This window comes from Pristis pectinata, chromosome 4 (assembly GCF_009764475.1).
Source record: "Pristis pectinata isolate sPriPec2 chromosome 4, sPriPec2.1.pri, whole genome shotgun sequence".
NCBI lineage: Eukaryota > Metazoa > Chordata > Chondrichthyes > Rhinopristiformes > Pristidae > Pristis > Pristis pectinata.
In genome coordinates, this window is record NC_067408.1 from 5,110,779 (window position 1) to 5,131,552 (window position 20,774).

General features: G+C 42.5%; 1 protein-coding gene across 2 annotated transcripts in view; it reads left to right on the top strand.

Moving 5' to 3' along the window:
* The window catches only part of hars (histidyl-tRNA synthetase), a 42,059-nt gene extending 24,852 nt beyond the window's left edge, over positions 1-17,207 (top strand). For both annotated transcript variants that reach the window (XM_052014043.1, XM_052014042.1), the window contains 6 exons: positions 7,181-7,274; positions 9,817-9,944; positions 10,547-10,807; positions 13,923-14,039; positions 15,511-15,657; positions 16,835-17,207. In XM_052014043.1, coding sequence (XP_051870003.1) covers positions 7,181-7,274; positions 9,817-9,944; positions 10,547-10,807; positions 13,923-14,039; positions 15,511-15,657; positions 16,835-16,894 — 807 coding nt within the window. In that variant the 3' untranslated portion in view covers positions 16,895-17,207. The remainder of the gene's footprint in view (positions 1-7,180; positions 7,275-9,816; positions 9,945-10,546; positions 10,808-13,922; positions 14,040-15,510; positions 15,658-16,834) is intronic.
* The last annotated feature ends 3,567 nt before the right edge of the window (positions 17,208-20,774 follow it).

Genomic DNA, 20,774 nt, shown 5'->3' on the forward strand with positions numbered 1-20,774 from the left:
TTATCATAAGTAGTGATTAATAAAATAGTTTTTAACACTGAATCATGCTCAGTGTGTTTCTTTTGTTGCTGGTTTGTGACAAAATTGGGGGCTCGTCCGGGATAGTTCCCAAGGTTAACGAGTGTCGTCTGGGATTGTACCCCAGATTGACGAGATTTGTTCGAGATTCAATCCAAAGATTTTTGAGGGAGGTCTGATAAATTCTTTTTAATTGGCGTGTGTGTGTGGAAACCAGCAGCAATGGATATTAAGGCATTTTTGGAGTCACCAACCCAAAAGGGATTGGAGGTGGCGAAAAAGGATGATTTGATGAAGATTGCTACAAGGCTAAACCTTACAGAAGTAAAGCAGTCTATGAGAAAGGCAGATATTCAGAGATTGATAGCTGGCCATTATGTGGAAAAGAAGATGTTTGAGAAGGAAGTGTTAAAACAGTTTCCTGGCAGTGAAATAGCAATTTCTGAGGCACAGGTGCAGCTGGCAAAGATAGAGGCTGAACGAGAGCAAAAGAGATTAGAGGCCGAACGAGAACGAAATAAATTAGAAGCTGAACGAGAACAAAAGAAATTAGAGGCCGAACAAAAGCTAACTCAGATGAAGATAGAGGCTGATCTAGCAATGAAGCAGATGGAATTGAAGAAGATGGAGCTGGATAACGAGGAGAAAAAGAGGCAGCATGAGTTACAAATGAAGCGTAGGAGTTCGGAATCTGATTCTGATGATGGTTTTTCAGCCAGCAGGGAGGTTCGATTAGTCCCTCCGTTTGAAGAAGATCAGGTTGATCAGTATTTCCAACATTTTGAAAAGGTTGCTGTGAGTTCAAACTGGCCAAGGAAAGGATGGGCTCTTATGGTACAGAGTGTGATTAAAGGTAAAGCTCAAAAAGCTTATTCTGCTTTGTCTGTTGAGGATGCAGCTGATTATACCAAGGTAAAACAAGCTATATTGAAGGCCTATGAATTGGTCCCTGAGGCTTATAGACAAAAATTCAGAGACTTGAGGAAATCTGCAGATCAGACTTATATGGAATTTGCCAATGGAAAGAGAATATGTTTTGAACGATGGTGCCTGGCTAAAAATGTAGATGGGGATTACGATAAATTGACAGAATTGATACTGGTGGAAGACTTTAAAAGATGTGTTCCAGCTGAATTAACAACATATTTAAATGAAAAGGCAGTGGAAACTTTACAAGAAACTGCTAGGTTGGCAGATGATTATGCTTTAACCCATAAATCCAAATGGGGACAACCTAAAACCTTTCAAAAGAGTTACAAAGACAATCCAGGTAAACCAGAGATTAAATTGGGAGGTAATCAAAAAGGAAAGGATGAAAAGAAGCCAGGGCTGGAGAAACCTGTTGAGCGTACTTGTTATTACTGTAGGAAACCTGGCCACGTGATATCTAATTGTGCCCTTTTGAAGAAAAAGAAGGAAGCTGGGCCCAATGCTTACTTTCAGGCAATTAAAAATCAAAAAGGTTCAGGAGATGCTGTTAAAGATCAGTCCTTGCAAGAGGGAAAAGCGGAAAAGTTGGAGGAGGTGAGAAAAGAATTCCGTTCGTATGTATCAGAGGGTTTTGTTTCACTGAATGATGAGTCACCCCAGGTGCCAGTGAAAATTCTTAGAGATACTGGGGCTAGTCAATCTCTCTTGCTGGACAGTGTTTTAAATTTTGGTGAAGAAAGTGACACTGGTGAAGTAAATCTAGTACGAGGCGTTACAGGTGAGACCATGTCTGTCCCTTTTCACAGGGTGATTTTAAAGTCAAAGTTCGTAGAAGGACCAGTCGAGATAGGGATAAGACCTAGTTTGCCAGTGGAAGGAGTTTCTTTGTTATTGGGAAATGACCTTGCAAATGGAGAAAGTGATCCTGTGGTACGGTTAACAACCAAACCAAGGATTGATGAGTGTGAGGATGATCCAGATGTTTACCCATCATGTGCGGTAGCTAGAGCTAGAGAATTAGCCAAGACAGACAGTCCGGTGCAGTCTGATGTAGTTCCTTGTGACAGTCCTAAACAGGAAGAAAATTATGATGCCTTATCTGAGACTTTTCTGTCTTCACTGGAGGATCAACATCCTTATAGTGAGCCTGAATTTAAAGATTTGTCTTTGTCGAGGAAGGATTTTATGGTGGAACAGACAAAGGACCCTGAGTTGACAGAATTGAAAGAAAAAGCTCTCTCATGTGAGGAGATTGAAAAGGTGCCAACTGGATACTATGTCAAAAATGGAGTGTTAATGAGGAAATGGAGACCTCCTCATGTTCCTGTTAATGAGGAATGGGAAGTTATTCATCAGGTTGTTGTTCCAAAAGTTTATAGGGATGAGATTTTAAACCTGGCCCATAGTATGCCTTTGGGTGGTCATTTTGGCGTGAATAAAACTGTAGGGAAGATCTTGAAACAATTCTATTGGCCTGGTTTGAGAAAAGATGTGGTGATGTTTTGTCGAACCTGCCACACATGTCAGATGGTAGGTAAACCAAATCAAAAACCCCCTGTGGCTCCTTTGAAACCAATTCCTGCTTTTGGTGAACCCTTTTCGAAGGTGATTGTGGACTGTGTTGGTCCATTACCAAAGTCTAAGACTGGAAATCAGTATTTGTTAACCATCATGTGTGCCACTTCTAGATTTCCAGAGGCAATACCCCTTAGAAATATTAAGGCCAAGACGGTGTCAAAGGCTCTTGTAAAATTTTTTACCTTGTTTGGTTTGCCAAAAGAAATCCAATCTGATCAAGGTAGTAATTTTATGTCAAAAATTTTTCAACAAATAGTCTATGAGCTGGGAGCAAAGCAGATTGTATCATCTGCATATCACCCAGAATCTCAAGGAGCTCTGGAGAGATTTCATTCTACTCTCAAAAATATGCTGAAGACTTATTGCTTTGAAAACACCAAGGATTGGGACGAAGGTATCCATTTACTTTTGTTTGCCGTTAGAGAATCGATCCAGGAGTCAATAGGATTTAGTCCGTTTGAGCTTGTGTTTGGACATAGGGTGAGAGGACCTTTGGAGTTGTTAAGAGAGCAATGGGTTAATGAGGAAGTGCACTTGAGTCTGTTGGACTATGTCCAAAAATTTAAAACTCGGTTGGAGAGAGTCTGCCAGCTAGCGAGAGAGAATCTGAAAACAAGCCAGATAAGAATGAAGACATATTTTGATAGACGTGCTCGGCCTAGGACATTCGCAGTGGGGCAAAAGGTATTGGTATTTTTCCCTAGCCAAAATAATCCCTTGCAAGCTCATTTTTCTGGACCCTATGTTATTGAATCTCGAGTGACTGATCTAACATATATAATCAAAACACCAGATAGACGCAAGAAAACACAACTCTGTCATGTAAACATGCTAAAACCTTATTATGAGAGGGATTCAGTTGTGGCCTTGGTGGATGGTGTAAAGGTTGTTTCTAGAATGCCTGATGTTGATGTTGAGGAAGGCCAATTTAGACCAAATATTGTTCCATCGAAACTAAAAAACCAAAATATCATGGAGAACTTTGAAACGAAATTGGACCATTTACACGTTTCACAAAAACAACAGATGAGAGAATTAATTTTAAAATTTAAAAATCTGTTCCCAGATGTTCCAAACAGAACATCGATAATTACCCATGATGTTGATGTTGGGGATGCAAAACCAATCAAACAACACCCATATCGAATGAATGTAGAGAAAAGTAAACTTGTTGATCAGGAAATAAAGTACATGTTGGAAAATGATATTATTAGACATTCTACTTCAAATTGGAGTTCGCCCTGTGTTATTGTACCTAAACCTGATGGAACTGTTAGATTTTGCACAGATTACAGGAAAGTGAATGCTGTAACAAAGTCAGATGCTTACCCTATTCTTAGGGTGGATGATTGCATAGAGTGGGAAAGGCAAAATTTCTTACAAAGATTGACCTATTAAAAGGGTACTGGTGTGTTCCATTAACAGATAGAGGACGAGAGATTTCAGCCTTTGTAACCCCTTCTGGATTGTATGAATACAATGTTTTGCCATTTGGAATGAAAAATGCTCCGGCAACATTTCAAAGAATGATTAATTCAGTGATTCATGGGTTAAAACATACAGATGCCTACATTGACGACTTAGTGACTGGGAATGATACATGGGAGGATCACATCTCTGCGTTAGGTTGTTTGAAAGACTTTCCAAGGCTAACCTTACAGTTAACTTGGCTAAAAGTGAATTTGGCCATGCCACTATGACGTATCTTGGTTATGTTGTAGGTCAAGGCAAGCAAGCTCCTGTTAAGGCAAAAGTTCAAGCAATATCTGAGTTCCCTATTCCCACAGGTACGAGGACTGTTAGAAGATTTTTGGGAATGGTTGGATATTATCGAAAATTTTGTAAAAATTTTGCTGATATTGCTCTTCCCCTAACTAATCTTCTGAAGAAGGGAGTAAAGTTTGTTTGGACAGATTCTTGTCAAGAAGCATTTAAGAAGCTGAAAGCCATTTTATGCTACCATCCTGTGCTCAGAACACCTGACTTTGAAAATCCATTTTCATTAGCAGTAGATGCCAGTGATGAAGCTGCAGGAGCTGTGTTGTTGCAGAAGGGTGACCTTGATGATATTGACCATCCTGTAGCTTACTTTTCAAAGAAATTTAATGAGCATCAAAAGAATTATTCCACCATAGAGAAAGAATTACTGTCGCTTGTTTTAGCCTTGCAACATTTCAGTGTATATGTTTGCACTGCTCAGAAACCATTGACTGTGTATACATATCATAACCCATTGGTGTTTCTGAGCCGAGTCAAAAACAAGAACAGAAGGCTGTTAAACTGGAGTTTAATTTTGCAAGAGTTTGATCTCATGATAACTCACATTAAAGGCAAAGATAATGTGATTGCTGATTGTCTTTCCCGATGTTAAATGGGAAACATGTATCTGTACTAATCTGATAGTCTGTAGTTGTGTAGCGTGATAATTATTAACATTACTAACTCTATGCGCGGTTAAAATTTTTCTTGGGGAAAATTTTTTTTAGGTGGGAGGTGTTATGGACAGTGAAAGTCCCTTTAAGATAGAGAGTGTGTGTGTATGTGTGTGTGGGGCGTGCTTACGTCAATAGAAGATAAAGGACGTAATGACGTTGTTGAAGAAGTTAGAAGAAGAAAGAGAGAGAGAGAAGGGAGAGAGACACCAGCCTGCTTGTTTTCTCTATCGATGGATGAGAAACAATAACTGTGTTTGCCACTGAAATCCATGTATGGAAGTTGGAAGTAATCCGGTGGAGTTCACTTTGTTGCTGACCTGTAGAAGGAAACAGGTATTTGTGTGTGGACGACCACGGTTCGGATGCTTTTCGGGGTGAGGAAGTCATTACCGAGTAAACACTGAAGTGTCGTTTGGGTTCCATCGTGGAACATTTGGATTTCGTATGTACTCTCTCTATGTTTTTCTACATCTACATCTTATCTTCAGACAACGGTGGTTGTTGAAGAAGCCCTTGCTCATGTTTCACCTTATGGCTTGCGGAACTGAACTTTAAGAACCATTCCGGAACTGGGAGTTTTGGACTTTGTCACACACACACACGAAGAGTTTAGTTTTGGGGTTAACGTTCGAGGTTTAACATTCTTGAATTCTAACATACTAACATTTTTTTTTAACTTTTATTTTACGTATTATCATAAGTAGTGATTAATAAAATAGTTTTTAACACTGAATCATGCTCAGTGTGTTTCTTTTGTTGCTGGTTTGTGACACATATTGAATCCTAGTTAAGCCATGCCTTTATTTTAAATTTAGTTTCCATATTCTTTCATGATTTTGCCTATCTCTGTAATATCTTCCACCTCTAAGCATTAAAGATAACTGGCATTCCGCAAGCTCTGATTTCTAGAGAATCCTAGACTTTAGACACTAGTTGTGAAGTGATTAATGTCTTCAGTGTAGAATTTCCTCCACCTCTTTAAGACATTCCCTAAATCTTTTTGACCAAGCCTTTGGTCATATGTTATGAAATTTCCTTGTGACTATTCAATAATTTGAGAACTCTGTGTAGTGTGTTGGGACTTTTTTTTAAAAGGTGCTATATAAATGGAAGTTGATGTTTTCTGCTGCAGTGCTTCAGTAAGTGTGAGGGGGAGAAAGGAACAACTGGCTAATCCTGTTGGAATTCTTTCCACCAAAGTTTTTTATTGCATTAAGGGAGATAAATTATTTATACCAAACCAGTTTGCAGCATGCATAATTTTAGTACTGCATTTTCTAAGTAAAAGGCAATTCAAATACTTTAATCCCTTGCCTGTGGCTCTGTTTATCTAATGGTCAGGTGAGAGTTACACCAAATGCAGACGGCTCCTCATCTTTCCTGATTTCCATTTTATGACCTGATCACCCTGGAGAGAATTTCTCTGCAGTAATCCTCTTAGTTGCAAAGAATAATTTCAGACTATAATTGAATATTTCTTGCAGTCCAAACATTGAATTAAACCTTCAAACGTGTAATTGATGAAGTAATTCAGATTTGGGTTCTGGTCACCATTTTGTTATATGCTTTCTGCTGTTTTTTTTCGCATCTTCCTTCAAATCCTTGAATGTCAGTATCCAACCAAAGTGGCCATCGTTTAGATTGTCCTGGATGGCATGATCTTGCTGGTTATTCCTTGTGTGAAACTATTCTGTCCTTGCCCATGTTCTTTGTCTTGTCTATTGGATCAATGGTGGGGAATCCCAGCTGATCCTGTTTCATTGTTTCTTAATGTGACCCCAAGAGACACACGCATGCCATTTGTACTAGTCACAACATCATGCTATCCTGGAATGGCCGTTACACTGTTCCTGACCTCCAGAGCCTCCGTGTGAGTTGTGTAATGGTGAATCCTGCAATGACATTGCAGGACATTTAACAAGGTAGTATAATTTTCCTTTAAATACACAAGTATCCTGCAATTACTGACTGACTGTTTTACATTTCCAGTATGTTTCAGGTGAATGTTTTCAGTTTTGCATTAGTCTATTTCAGTGGGCACTAGCCAATAGTATGGTGCACAGAATAAATAATATATTAATTATATAATGCATGCCTTGTTATGGACTTTTATAAATGTTACTTTGTCCATGTGCACCAACTTCTTTAACAATCTTGCAGGTACACTTTGGATCATGTTTGTTTATGTGGAGTCACTAGCTTCTGGTGCTTTCTTGTAGATGGCATGGGAAGAGGTGAAAAGTGAGATGGTTGCAGAAAAAGGACTTGCTCCAGAAACAGCTGACAAGATTGGAGAATATGTTCAGCGCCATGGTAGGCTTTTTTCACTTTTCATTTAAATAAAAAGATACTTTGATAACAGTTGGAAACAAGTTTTCATGCCAGGTACGTCCTTGTTAGGTGCTGTTGCTCATTGCTAATTTGTTTTTCATACTTGCAGAACAAGTTTGCATTTAAAGAATTGTTTGTGTTCTTGCTATTTTAATGTACTTCACAGCCAATAAATTGTTTAAGCAGACGTGACCATTTTGCAGAATGCAACGTCATAAACTCCAAAGTGAATAACTAACCACCCTAGTTTTTTTTTGTGTTGAGGATTGTTGGCCAGAATACTGGGAGCAATCCATTGGAATTCAAGGAAGAGTAACCTCCATTAGGACTGAGAACAGCGATTGTGGGGGGGGGGGGTGGATCCTGTCACCAAACTGTTTTTGTCCATGGGCTGGTGTGATTCCCAAACAAAGGCTCTTTCAAAGACTGAGCAAAGTATTTTCTGAGCTTTTGGGTGCACCGCTGCACTCCAGGCTGAGATCTTCTCAGTCCAGGAAATGTACTGAATGGTGGGTGAGTAAAGCACGGGCCTAACTTGTTTTGGTTAAAGTCCAGCAGTGTATCAAGTTGAGTTTGTCATGCGCACAAGTGTGGTGAGGTACAGGTACAATGAAAACGCTGCTTGCAGCAGCATCACAAGCACGTAGGTTCAGACAACGCACAGAACATAAATTATACATATACAAGACTGTGAAGATTCAAGAGGACAAAAAGAAGACACTAGTGCAAAAAACAGAGACCAGTCCATGGTAGTGCAAGAGGCAATCCACAGTGTTCCATTGCTGAGGTAGGGTTAGGGTTGTGCAGGTCAGTTCAAGAATCTGATGGTTGTAGGAAAGTAGTTGTTCCTCAACCTGGTGGTGTGGGACTTCAGGCTTCTGTACCTCCTGCCCAACAGAATTGATGGCCTTGTGGCCAAATTTGCAGGTGATGCAAAGATAGATGGAGAGGCAGGTGGTGTTGAGGAAGCAGGGAGTCTGAAGAAGGACTTGGACAGGTTGTGAGAATGGTCAAAGAAGTGGCAGATGGAATACAGCATGGGGAAGTGTACGGCCGTGCACTTTGGTAGATGGAATAAAGGCATAGACTATTTTCTAAACGGGGGGCAAATTCAGAAATCGGGTGCAAAGGAGTCGTAGTGCAGCATTACCTAAAGGTTAAGTTGCAGGTTGAGTCGGTAGTGAGGAAGGCAAATGCAATGTTAGCATTCATTTTGAGAGGACTAGAATATAAAAGCAAGGATGTAACGCTGAGGCTTTATAAGGTGTTGGGTCAGACCACATTTGGAGTATTGTGAGCAGTTCTGGGCCCCATATCTAAGGAAGGATGTGCTGGCATTGGAGAGGGTCCAGAAGAGGTTTACAAGAATGATCCCAGGGATGAAAGGGTTGACGTATGAGGAGCGTTTGATGTCTCTGGGCCTGTACTTGTTGGGAGTTTAGAAGGATGAGGGGGGGGGATCTCATTGAAACCTACTGAATATTGAAAGGCCTGGAAAAGAGTGGACATGGAGAAGATGTTTCCAGTAGGGGGAGAGTCTGGGACCTCAGAACAGAAGGATGTCCCTTTAGAACAGAGACGAGAAGGAATTTCTTTAGCCAGAGGGTTGTGAATCTCTGGAATTCATTGCTACAGAGGACTGGAGGCCAAGCCATTGGGTACAGTATATTTAAAGTGGACGGCAATAAGTTCTTGATTAGCAAGGGCTTCAAAGGTTAAGGGGAGAATGTAGAATGGGGTTGTTGTAAGACAAGTTCAAAAGGTTTCTCAAGTAAAGGACTCAGAACAGTCTGGCAAGGAAGGATTTTATTTACAAAGACAAACATGGGAAAAGATGATGGGGGCAATATACACAGTCGCAAACATTGGGGGGGATTGCAACAAGGGTGAGATCTGCGCGCGCGCACACTCGACATACCCACAACAAACTGGGTACAAACGAATCAAGGAAGAAACAATACAGTGCCCGCCACCCCTCGACTCAGTGCAAGCATTGGCTCTATGGTCCCAGGGATCCTTAACAGTGCACAGCTTACCTCAGCATCCCTTGGAGACGACAAAGAGAGAGAACCAGGCACATGTGGCGGTCTTTATAGTGCTGGAGGGCTGGGGGTGGTCCAGCCCAGGTAGTTCAAAAGGGCCAATGGTCAGGTGTGCCCAGAGGGACAGGGATGGAGTCAAACCTTGATTGACAGTGGTGCGTCTTCCGACCAGATGGGGTCAGTGTTGTCACGTGACAGCCACGACCCTCCGCAATACGGGTTGAGGGGGAAAAATGAATCAGCCATGATTGAATGGCAGAGCAGACTTGAATAGCCCAATTCTGCTCCTGTGTCTCATGGTTGTGGCAGCAGTGAGAAGAGGGCATGGCCCAGATGGTGGGGATCATCAAGGATCCCCACCATCATTAATCATGATCGGTTGGTGTTTAATGTTAATTTATGATATCACTTAAAGTTTTTCTTAAATCTAGTCTTGTTATTTATTCTTTAAGTGCATAAGAGAATAACTGATTTTTTTGTAGGCAACTCTGAATTAATTGACAAACTGCTACAGGATGACAAGCTGTCTCAGAACAAGCTGGCGCTGGAAGGTCTGAATGACATGAAGCAGCTTTTTATATATTTGAAGATTTTTGGTGTGGAGGAAAAGGTAAGTAGGTCATGTATGATTTGCAATATTTTATCTGATGTGTTGCTATTGGCAGCATTTCTGATTCCAGTCTTGCAGTAAACAAAGACTTTGGTCACCACGACAATTCAATTCACAATGAGTTTTTTTTCTGCTCTATTTGGAATAAATGTATATTCTTTATCTAGGTTATTTTTTTAAGAGAACCTTTATGATGCACCTGCTATTATCACTTCCCGGATGGGATGGTCTTGATGGCACTAATACTGTTAGTCTTTCGTTCTCAAATTATTAATTTGCAATAAGATCAGAGTGTCTACTTTGTACATGTGTTGAAAATCCATCATCATTCCTGTAACTATTATGAATGTGACTGCATAAACGAGAGGTGGCATCATGGTTGATAATCGAACAAAAAGCTTCCTGCATCTAGCATGCATCTTTTTGGACCATTACCTTCAGGACTTTATTTGATGCGTCTGTTATGTTGTTGTTCACTGGTACTTGCCTCAGGCAATCTGCTAGTAGATGTATAAAATCCACAGTTCACACTTTTAAGCTTTGAAAAAAAAAGTCATAAACGAAAGTTGCATGCAATTTATTTTGTTGATTTTTTTTTGCAGATTATGTTTGACTTGAGTTTGGCTCGAGGTTTGGACTACTACACTGGTGTCATCTATGAGGCTGTGCTAGTCCAGAAACCGGGTGATGAATTGACAAGGCAGAATGAATCCTCTGAGCCAATCAGTGTCGGAAGTGTTGCTGGTGGAGGGCGGTATGATGACCTTGTTGGAATGTTTGATCCCAAGGGTCGGAAAGTCCCGTGTGTGGGATTTAGCATTGGGATCGAAAGAATTTTCTCCATAATGGAGCAAAAAGTGGAGGTATCGCTGCTAATTCATTATGTTAGCTTGGAGTAAAAGTATAATGACATTTAAGGAAAGAAAATGAGTGTTTTAAACTTGCAGCTTTGTGTTTACTCATGGCTATTAGCTGTGAGATGTTCCTCTTGTTCCAGTGCTTCCATTGTATGAGATCTTCTCAGTACATAGAATCTACAGCCTGATCTTCTGCCTAGCCCCATCTACCTGCACCCAGACCATATCTCTCCAAACCCCTCCCATCCATGTACCTATCCAAACTTCTCTTAAATGTTACAATTGAACCCAGGTCTACCACTTCCGCTGGCAGCTCGTACCACCCTCTGAGTGAAGAAGTTCCCCCTCAGATTCCCCTTATATATTTCCCCTTTCACCCTAAACCTCTAGTTCTAATCTCACCCAACCTTAGGGTGAATGCATGCAGGCTTTTTTCCCTATCTATACCCTTTACAATTTCATATACCTCTGTAAGGTCTCCCCTCATTGTCCTGCGCTTGGGAATAAAGTCCTAACCTATTCAACATTTCTCTATAACTCAGTTGACTGCACCTTCCACTAAAGTATGCATTCTATGTGAGCCTCAGTAAAGAATAATATTACCAAAATGTGGAAAAAGTACCTTGGAAGTAAATATTTCATTGGTTGATTCTTGGTTTGATATGTTGATATCTCATTGATTTGATCTCTCAAATCTCTTTGGATATTTCTCAAATTAGAGCAGACATTTCAATTCAACAGTATTTAAACACTTCTTCCTTTTGTAGATCTGACTAGTGTCTTGCATCCCCTTTATTGTCACTGCCCCAATTGTTCAACCTGACAGTGATTTCCACCATGGCAGCCTTGAAATTTGACTCCTGATGAACCTGAAATGTTGACTGTTTATTTATCACCGTAGATGCTACCTGACCTGCTGAGTTCCTTCAGCATTTTGTGTGTTGCTTGAAATTTGAAAAGCATTGATTTTTCAGCCTGGAGTAAAAAGTTGTTACCATTACAAAGTCCCCATGAAGCTGTTGGATTGGTGTTGAAACTAGTTCATGTAATTTTGGGAAAGAAACTTGCTATTGGCTTGCTTTACAGAACTCTGGTCTCTCATGAAAAACATCATTTAAAAACTCTGTGGATATTGAAATTTGAAGTAAACATAAAATGGGCACAAACACTGGAGGAATTAGAATGTATTTTGGTGGTTGATCTTGCATTGTAGTGGGGAAAGAGCCAGCACTCAGTCAATGGCCTTCTGCATTGTACTGCTCTGTGATCCAGTGATTCTGCACCAGGGGAAAGGAGAGGAGGGGTAGAAAGGAGAAAAAGAAGTGAGAAGGTGGTAGGCAGGTGAGGTTAAATAGTAGAAAATTATGTGATGGCACACAAAACTAAGGTGCTTGGTAATAGAAACATAGAAAACCTACAGCACAACTCAGGCCCTTTAGCCCACAAAGCTGGGCTGAACATGTCCCTACCTTAGAAATTACAAGGCTTACCCACAGCCCTGTATTTCTCTAAGCTCCATGTACTATCCAAAAGTCTCTTAAAGGACCCTATCGTATCCGCCTCCATCACCGTTGCCGGCAGCCCATTCCATGCACTCACCACTCCCTGAGTGAAAAAAACTTACCCCTGACATCTCCTCTGTAACCTACTCCCCAGCCCTTAAACATGTGTCCTCTTGTGGCAACCTTTCACGCCCTGGGAAAAAGCCTCTGACTATCCACACAATCAATGCCTCTCATCATCTTATACACCTCTATCCGGTCCCCCCTCATCCTCCATCACTCCAAGGAGAAAAGGCCGAGTTCACTCAACCTGTTCTCGTAAGGCATGCTCCCCAATCCAGGCAAAATCCTTGTAAATCTCCTCTGCACCCTTTCCATGGCTTCCACATCCTTCCTGTAGTGAGGTGACCAGAACTGAGCACAATACTCCAAGTGGGGTCTGACCAGCAAGTAGAAGTTTGGCCTTGAGAATTAATGATCACATCAGTTGTTAAACTTAATTGCTGAATCCAGAAGATTGTAAAGTCCCTAAGCACAATGCATAATGTTGTTCCTCTGCCTTGTTTTAAGCTGAAATAGGCTGATGATCAGGAGACCTGAGTAGAAGGTAGATGGAGAATTTAAGTGGCAGGTGACTGGAATCTTGATCATCTTAGTGTTGGTTCACTGACCTCCCTCAGTGACCCAACAGGACATTTGATTGTTATCAAACACTGGGCAGGGCATGAGCGTTAGATGTTATATTTGATAGCGATATTCCACACTGAGTCTGTTAACTGCTTTTGCTTGGGGAGGTTCCAAATTCACACTTGTCAACAATGGGGTATAATTCTACTCAGACTTTCTGGAGACTCTCACCTTTAGCTGCAAAAAAGTTTTTCATTTGGTTTCATCAAAAGTTGATTCATTTCCTCTTGGATTATGAGAGGACTTTCTAGTTCAACCTATCTATGGTCCTGAGACTAGAATCAGCAAGTACTATTCAATTCTATTTAAATGTTGCAAATCATCAGCATAGAGTACATACTACTTGTTGTACTTTATCACTTGAGTACGATTAAACAACTGAGAAATGAAACTTCAGTGGAAGAAGTGAAATACAACATTGCTGTTGCATGGCACATTGAAACACATTTAATGTACTGTAGGGTAATGAAACCTGTCAAAGCTCTCATCTGCCAGCATCCATAAAAAGACAGATGTTTGTGCATTGGGAGTTGTTGATGGACCCCCTTCCTATGCTGCATAATAGAAATCAGATAAATGGTTTTGGAAATGTGCATGTATGAACCAGAATTCTGGTGATGTGCTGGTAGTCATGTATGCCAGCAGTGCAGACAGAGAATGTGATCCCTTGTACAAATGAGGACTTGTAGAAAACCTTCTAAACGTAATGCAGGAGAGTGGGACTCATCGGATAATTTATTCAAAGAGCCATGCACGCATGGTGGGTTAAAGTAAATCCCACTCATGTCCATGTGTACTTCACTGAGCAGGTTTCTGGTCGGTCCTTTTAGGATCGAGATGCCCTGTGGCCGGTATGTTAAGGGTGCACCCTGAAATTCTTCCATCGCCTCTGCAACCCAGATCACTGACGACAATTTCATTTGTTTTGACAGGCTTCTGAAGAGAAAGTTCGTACGACAGAGACTCAGGTTTTTGTCGCCACTGCTCAGAAACAGCTTCTGGAAGAAAGGATGAAGTTGCTGGCAGAGCTGTGGGAGGCTGGGATCAAGGTCTGTGGGCTGCTTCAGTGTGTATGATGCACGTGGGTCTGGAAGTCAGTGAGAGAGTCATAGTCTGGAGAAGTACCTTAGAATAGAGAAGGTTAAGGCAAGTCCTATAAGTGATGGAGTAGAACAGCTTGGCCAGAGATATGGTTGCAAATATTTCATCCTTTCACACTTGCATGCTGAAGTCCTCTGGTGTTGGGGATCAGAACATTCTTGAAGAGTCTCCTGCTCCCATTTGCTCTGTAATTACGCATCGCCATTCGGGACCTCGTGCAGGGACTCAGCCTGAAAGGTTAACCACCCCTTTGCCTCTACTGATGCTGCTTGATCTGTTGAGTTCTTCCAGCAGTTTAATTTCCAGCATCTGCAGTGTCTTGTGTTAGCATTCAGGGCTAAATGTGATGGGACTTGCATAAATGTGCTGTTGGTTGTGTGATTGCTTAACCCTGTCAACTGGAAGCTCTTTTGTCTGTTTAGCATTCATGCAGTCTAGTATTGCTGTTGCACCTCATCGTTTGTCGGTGTGCCTGACATTCCCTTCTGCACCTCGTGAAACCAGGGTTCAACCCTTGATTTGGTAGTAATGGCAGACTGAGGGGCCATGGGGTAACAGATTTTGGTAGCATACAATTCTGGTCCTGCTGATGATGATCTATGAGGCACTGTGGATGCCCAATTTTGAACAGCCAGACCGAGTCCAAGTCTATCCCATTTAGCGTGTTTGTGGTGCTGCGCGGCACTTCTGGAGGGTGTTGTCAGTGTGAAGATGGGTTTTTCTCTCTGCAAGGACTGTGAGGTAATGGGTTCTACCACGGGTAGATTGGTGACGACAAGCTCAAGGTCAAGTAGGATTATCCCTTGTATTGGTTCAGTCTATATCTGTGGCAAACCCAGTCTGGCGGCTCTGTCCTTGAGGACTTGATCCATGCTGGTGCTACTGAGCCAGTCTTGGTGATAGTTGAATTCCCCTGCCCAGAGTACATTCTTTGCCCTTCAGTAGTGCTTCCAAGTGTTGCTCAACGTAGAGGAGCACTAATTCATCAGCTGAGGGAGGACATTAGGTGGTAATCAGGAGCAGGTTCCCTTGCCCATGTTTCATGGTGATGAAGTGGATGGACTCTCTCCCACCTGCATATCTTTGCCACTACCTGCTGGTGTGACAAGACGTATGGAGGAGATTGGCACATTGAGTGAGTCTGATTGTCCTCATCCACCTATTGCCAGCAGATGTGGTTCAGTTGTTCTTTATAAACTGGAATTTCTGTGGTTTTCAAATTACATTGTTTGTCTTGGATAAAACAAACAATAATTAGATCTTCTGTTTAATTGAATCTTGAAGTTAAGTCTTCTGCTGGTACCGGTGCAAAAATCACACGTGTCTGTCACACCTAGTTGAAGTTAAGTGTTTATTTGTAACAGTGCAGCTGTTCCATGGTACTTAAAGCGTTGGTATTTTTATTGTGCTATTATCCAGGCTGAAATCACGTACAAGAAGAACCCAAAGCTCCTGAACCAGCTTCAGCACTGTGAGGACGCTGGAATTCCCCTGGTGGCTATCATTGGGAACAGGAAACTAAAGGAAGGAATAGTCAAGCTTCGAGATGTTTCTACCAGAGAAGAGGTGATTTTGTTTTTGTACTAAATCTGTTACTTCAAAGAAATAATGTTTCCTTAAGGTTATGTACATGTGTGTAACAGAGAATGGCACATAATGGACAAGGACATTATAGAGTCACAGAGCAATACAGCACGGATGTGGGCCCTTTGGCCCAACAACTCCCTCTGTCTAGTCCCAATTTCCTGTGTTCAGCCCATATCCCTCTAGGTCCCTCCCCTCCAGATACCTATCCAAGTGCTTCTTAAAGGATACTATTGTACCCGCCTCAACCTCTTCCTCTGGCCAGGACTGGTGAGCTTGATTTATCAGGAGAGACTGGGGCTGAGGAGTGACCAAATGAAGGTTTTTATAAAATCATGAGGGACATATATAGGGTGAATGGTCACAGTTTTTTTCCCCAGGGAGGGGAGTCTAAAACTAAGAGGTATAGGTTTTAAGGTGAGATGGAAAAGATTTAAAGGGGACCTGAGGGGCAACTTTTTCCACACAGAGGGTGGTGGGTACATGAACCGAGCTGCCAGAGGAAGCAGTAGAGGTGGGTACAATTAAAAGGCATTTGGACAGATACGTGGATAGGAAAGGCATGGAGAAAGATGGACCAAATGCAGGCAAACAGGACTAGCTCAGGTAGGCAACTTGGTCGAGTTTGGGCTGAAGGGCCTGTTTCTGTGCTGTATTCTGACTCTAATGGAGAATGGGATGCCCAGTTGTGAAAAAGCATGGCATATAGCCGTTATGAGTAGAGTCAGAGTGAATTTGCACTGCACCATCCCAAGGAATGGAATGAATTCCCCTGCTGCTATGCTTGTTGAAAAAAGAGCTTCTCATTCCGCCAGTAGAGTTTGTTCTTTTCATCAATACACCTGGATGTCTTCAAAATAAGCATGGCAGCAGAACAAAGAAGGGACACCTGTTGCTGATATCAGACACTAAATGTTTTCTGTGGTTGAGGCAGGTACATTCTCAACATTTAAAAGACACTTGGACAGGTACATGGATAGGAAAGGTTTAGTGTCCAATGTTCAGTGATCAAATATGCAATATTTGCCAAATGTGCTTTGAAAAGATGATGTAAGCAGCTAGACTAAAATTTTTTTATAAAAGGATAAATATAGAGGGTATTAAGAATATTCTATTATCCATTTCAGTTTTAGCTCATGTGGTTGTGATATCTTTGCAGATTAATGTCACAAGAGATAATCTCATAGAAGAAATTGAGAAGAGGACGTCCCAGTCCTAATCCCTTCACAAAGATGCATGTCTGCCTTTCTGAAGGCATCTCAAAACCACTTTTGCATAGTGGTCGCTATCGCAGTATACTGCTGCACAATGAATACTGATCTCTGCTTGTTAACAAATACATGAGTAAGAAGCTTGCTTATATCTTCATAACATGGGGGAAAATAGTTTTTTCATGGGATATTAAACTTGGGTTTGAATTATATCCTGTTCCAATTATGTTTGACATTTATTATCCTGTTTGACATTTATTATCCAAACCATGTGGAAACTTTCATTGCAAATAAACTGCAGCTATTCTGAAAATTTTCAAATTGCTTCAAGCTTTTGTACAAGGTGTACATTGAGTATAAGGGAAAGCCCGTGCGCGGGAAGGTCAGGTGACCCGCGTGTGACGTCAGCGCGGGAAGTTTTCCGATATTAAAGGTGCACTGTGCCCCTATCGTTCATTCAACTCCGGATTTCAAACCAGCAACTCTGTCTTCGTTTCGTAGTGTGAAGCCACTACAAGATATCTTTATTAGTCACATGTACATCAAAGCACACAGTGAAATGCATCTTTTGCGTAGTGTTTCTGGGGACAGCCCACAAGTGTCGCCATGCTTCTGGTGCAAAATAGCATGCCCACAACTTCCTAACCTGTACGTCTGTGGAACATGGGAGGAGACCCACGCAGACACGGGGGAGAATGTACGAGCTCCTTATGGTGGCTGGAATTGAACCTGAGTCGCTGGCACTGTAATGGTCAGTGTGGAGTGAGCTGCCAGAGGAAGTGGTTGAGGCAGGTACATTAACAACATCTAAAAGATACTTGGACAGGTACACGGATAGAAAAGGTCTAGAGGGATCTGGGCCAAATGCAGGCAAATGGGACTAGCTTAGATGGGCATCTTGGTCAGCATGGACCAGTTGGGCTGAAGGGCCTGTTTCTGTGCCTTATCAAGCTATGACAATAGGTGGACTACAGGATTTGATGTCAGTATGTGCTCTTCCAATCCTGCCTTATGTTCTGTTGACTCATCTTCCACTGGGCATCTCGATGTTGTTTACGTACCCCTCAGAGAGAGAGAGAGACACACACAGAACCGTAGAACAATACAGCACAATACAGGCCCTTTGGCCCACCATGTTGTGCCGCCCTTCAAACCACACCTATGACTACTATCTAACCCCTTCCTCCCACATATCCCTCTATCTTAAATTCCTCCATATGCTTATCTAACAATCTCTTGAACTTGTCCAATGTATCAGCCTCCACCACCACCCCAGGCAGCACATTCCATGCACCAACCACTCTCTGGGTAAAAAACCTCCCTCTGACATCACCCTTGAACTTCCCACCCAATACCTTAAAGCCCTATCCTCTTGAGCATTGGTGCCCTGGGGAAGAGGTGCTGGCTGTCCACTCTATCTATTCCTCTCAATATCTTGTACACCTCTATCCGATGAGAACAGCCCTAGCTCCTTTAGTCTCTCCTCATAATCCATACTCTCCAATCCAGGCAGCATCCTGGTAAATCTCCTCTGCACCCTCTCCAACGCCTCCACATCCTTCCTATAATGAGGTGACCAGAACTGGACACAGTACTCCAAGTGTGGCCTAACCAGAGTTTTGTAAAGCCGCATCATCACTTCGCAGCTCTTAAATTCGATCCCCCGACTTATGGAAGCTAACATCCCATAAGCTTCCTTAACTACCCTATCCACCTGCGAGGCAACTTTCAGTGATCTGTGGATATGAACCCCAGATCCCTCTGCTCCTCCCCACACTGCCCAGAATCCTGCCATTTACCTTGTACTCTGCCTTGGAGTTTGTCCTTCCAAAATGTACTACCTCACACTTCTGGATTGAACTCCATCTGCCACTTGTCAGCCCAGCTCTGCATCCTATCAATATCCCTCTGCAAGCTTCGACAGCCCTCCACACTATCCACATCACCACCGACCTTTGTGTCATCTGCAAACTTGCTAACCCACCCTTTTACCCCCTCATCTAAGTCGTTAATAAATATCACAAAAAGCAGAGATCCCAGAACCGATCCCTGCGGGACACCACAAGTCACAGCCTTCCAATCCGAATGCACTCCCTCCACCACAACCCTCTGCTTTCTACAGGCAAGCCAATTCTGAATCCACACAGCCAAGCTTCCCCGGATCCCTCGGCCTCTGACCTTCTGAAGAAGCCTACCATGCGGAACCTTGTCAAAACGCCTTACTAAAATCCATGTAGACCACATCCACTGCACTACCCTCATCAATCTTCCTGGTCACCTCCTCAAAGAACCCTATCAGGCTTGTGAGGCAAGATCTTCCCTTCACAAAACCATGCAGGCTGTCCCTAATCAGTCCATGTTTCTCCAAGTGCTTATAGGTCCTATATCTTAGAATTCTTTCCATCAGCTTACCCACCACAGACGTAAGGCTCACCGGTCTGTAATTCCCTGAACTATCCCTACTACCTTTTTTGAATAAGGGGACAACATTCACCACCCTCCAATCCTCCGGTACCATCCCCGTTGACAACGAGGACTCAGATCCTAACCAACGGTTCAGCAATCTCCTCCCTCGCCTCACGAAGCAGCCTGGGGAATATTCCGTCAGGCCCTGGGGATTTATCTGTCCTAATATTTTCTAACAACTCCATCACATCCTCTCTCTTAATATCTACATACCCCAGAACATTACCCTCACCTACACTGTTCTCAGAATCATCAAGACCCCTCTCCTTGGTGAATACTGAAGAGAAGTATTCATTGCGAACCTCACCCACCTCCACAGCTTCCAGGCACATCTTCCCACCTTTATCTTTAATCGGACCTACCTTTACCCTAGCCATCCTTCTGCTCTTTACGTGCGAGAAAAAAGCCTTGGGATTCTCCTTAACCCCGCTTGCCAAAGCCTTTTCATGTCCCCTTCTCGCTCTCCTCAGCCCTTTCTTAAGCTCCTTCCTTGCTACTCTATATTCCTCATGAGCCCTGCCAGATCCTTGCTGCTTACACTTTATGTACACTACCCTCTTCTTCCTAACTAGTTGTTCCACCTCTCTCGTCACCCACGGTTCCTTCACCCTACCGTTCCTTCTCTGCCTCACCAGGACAAATTTATCCCTAACATCCTGCAAAAGATCCCTGAGCAGTGACCACATCTCCATAGTACATTTCCCTTCAAAAATGTCATCCCAATTTACACTCCCAAGTTCTCGCCGTATAGCCTCATAATTCGCCTTCCCCCAATTAAATATCTTCCTGTTCTCTCTGCTCCTATCCCCGTCCATGACAATGCTAAAGGTTATGGAGCAATGGTCACTGCCCCCCAAATGCTCACCCACCGATAGATCTGTCACCTGACCCGGTTCATTACCTAAAACTAGATCTAATATGGCATTCCCTCTAGTCAGCCTGCCAACATACTGTGTCAGGAATCCATCCTGGACACACTTAACAAACTGCGCCCCGTCTAAACCCTTGGCACTAAGTAGGTGCCAATCAATATTTGGATAGTTGAAGTCTCCCATTATAATAACCCTGTTATTTCTGCATCTCTCCAAAAACTGCCTCCCAATCTGTTCCTCAGTATCCCTACTGCTACCGGGGGGCCTATAGAATATTCCCAGAAGGGTAACTGCCCCTTTCTTATTCCTAACTTCCACCTATATTGACCCTGGAGAGGATCCTTCTACATTATCTACCCTTTCTGCAGCTGTAACTGTGTCCCGGACCAGTATCGCCACCCTTCCTCCTCTTCTCCCCCCCCTCCCTATCCCTTTTAAAACACTGAAAACCAGGAATATTCAATAGCCATTCCTGCCCCGATGTCAGCCATGTCTCTGTAATAGCCACAATATCGTAGTCCCATGTACTTATCCAAGCTCTCAGTTCATC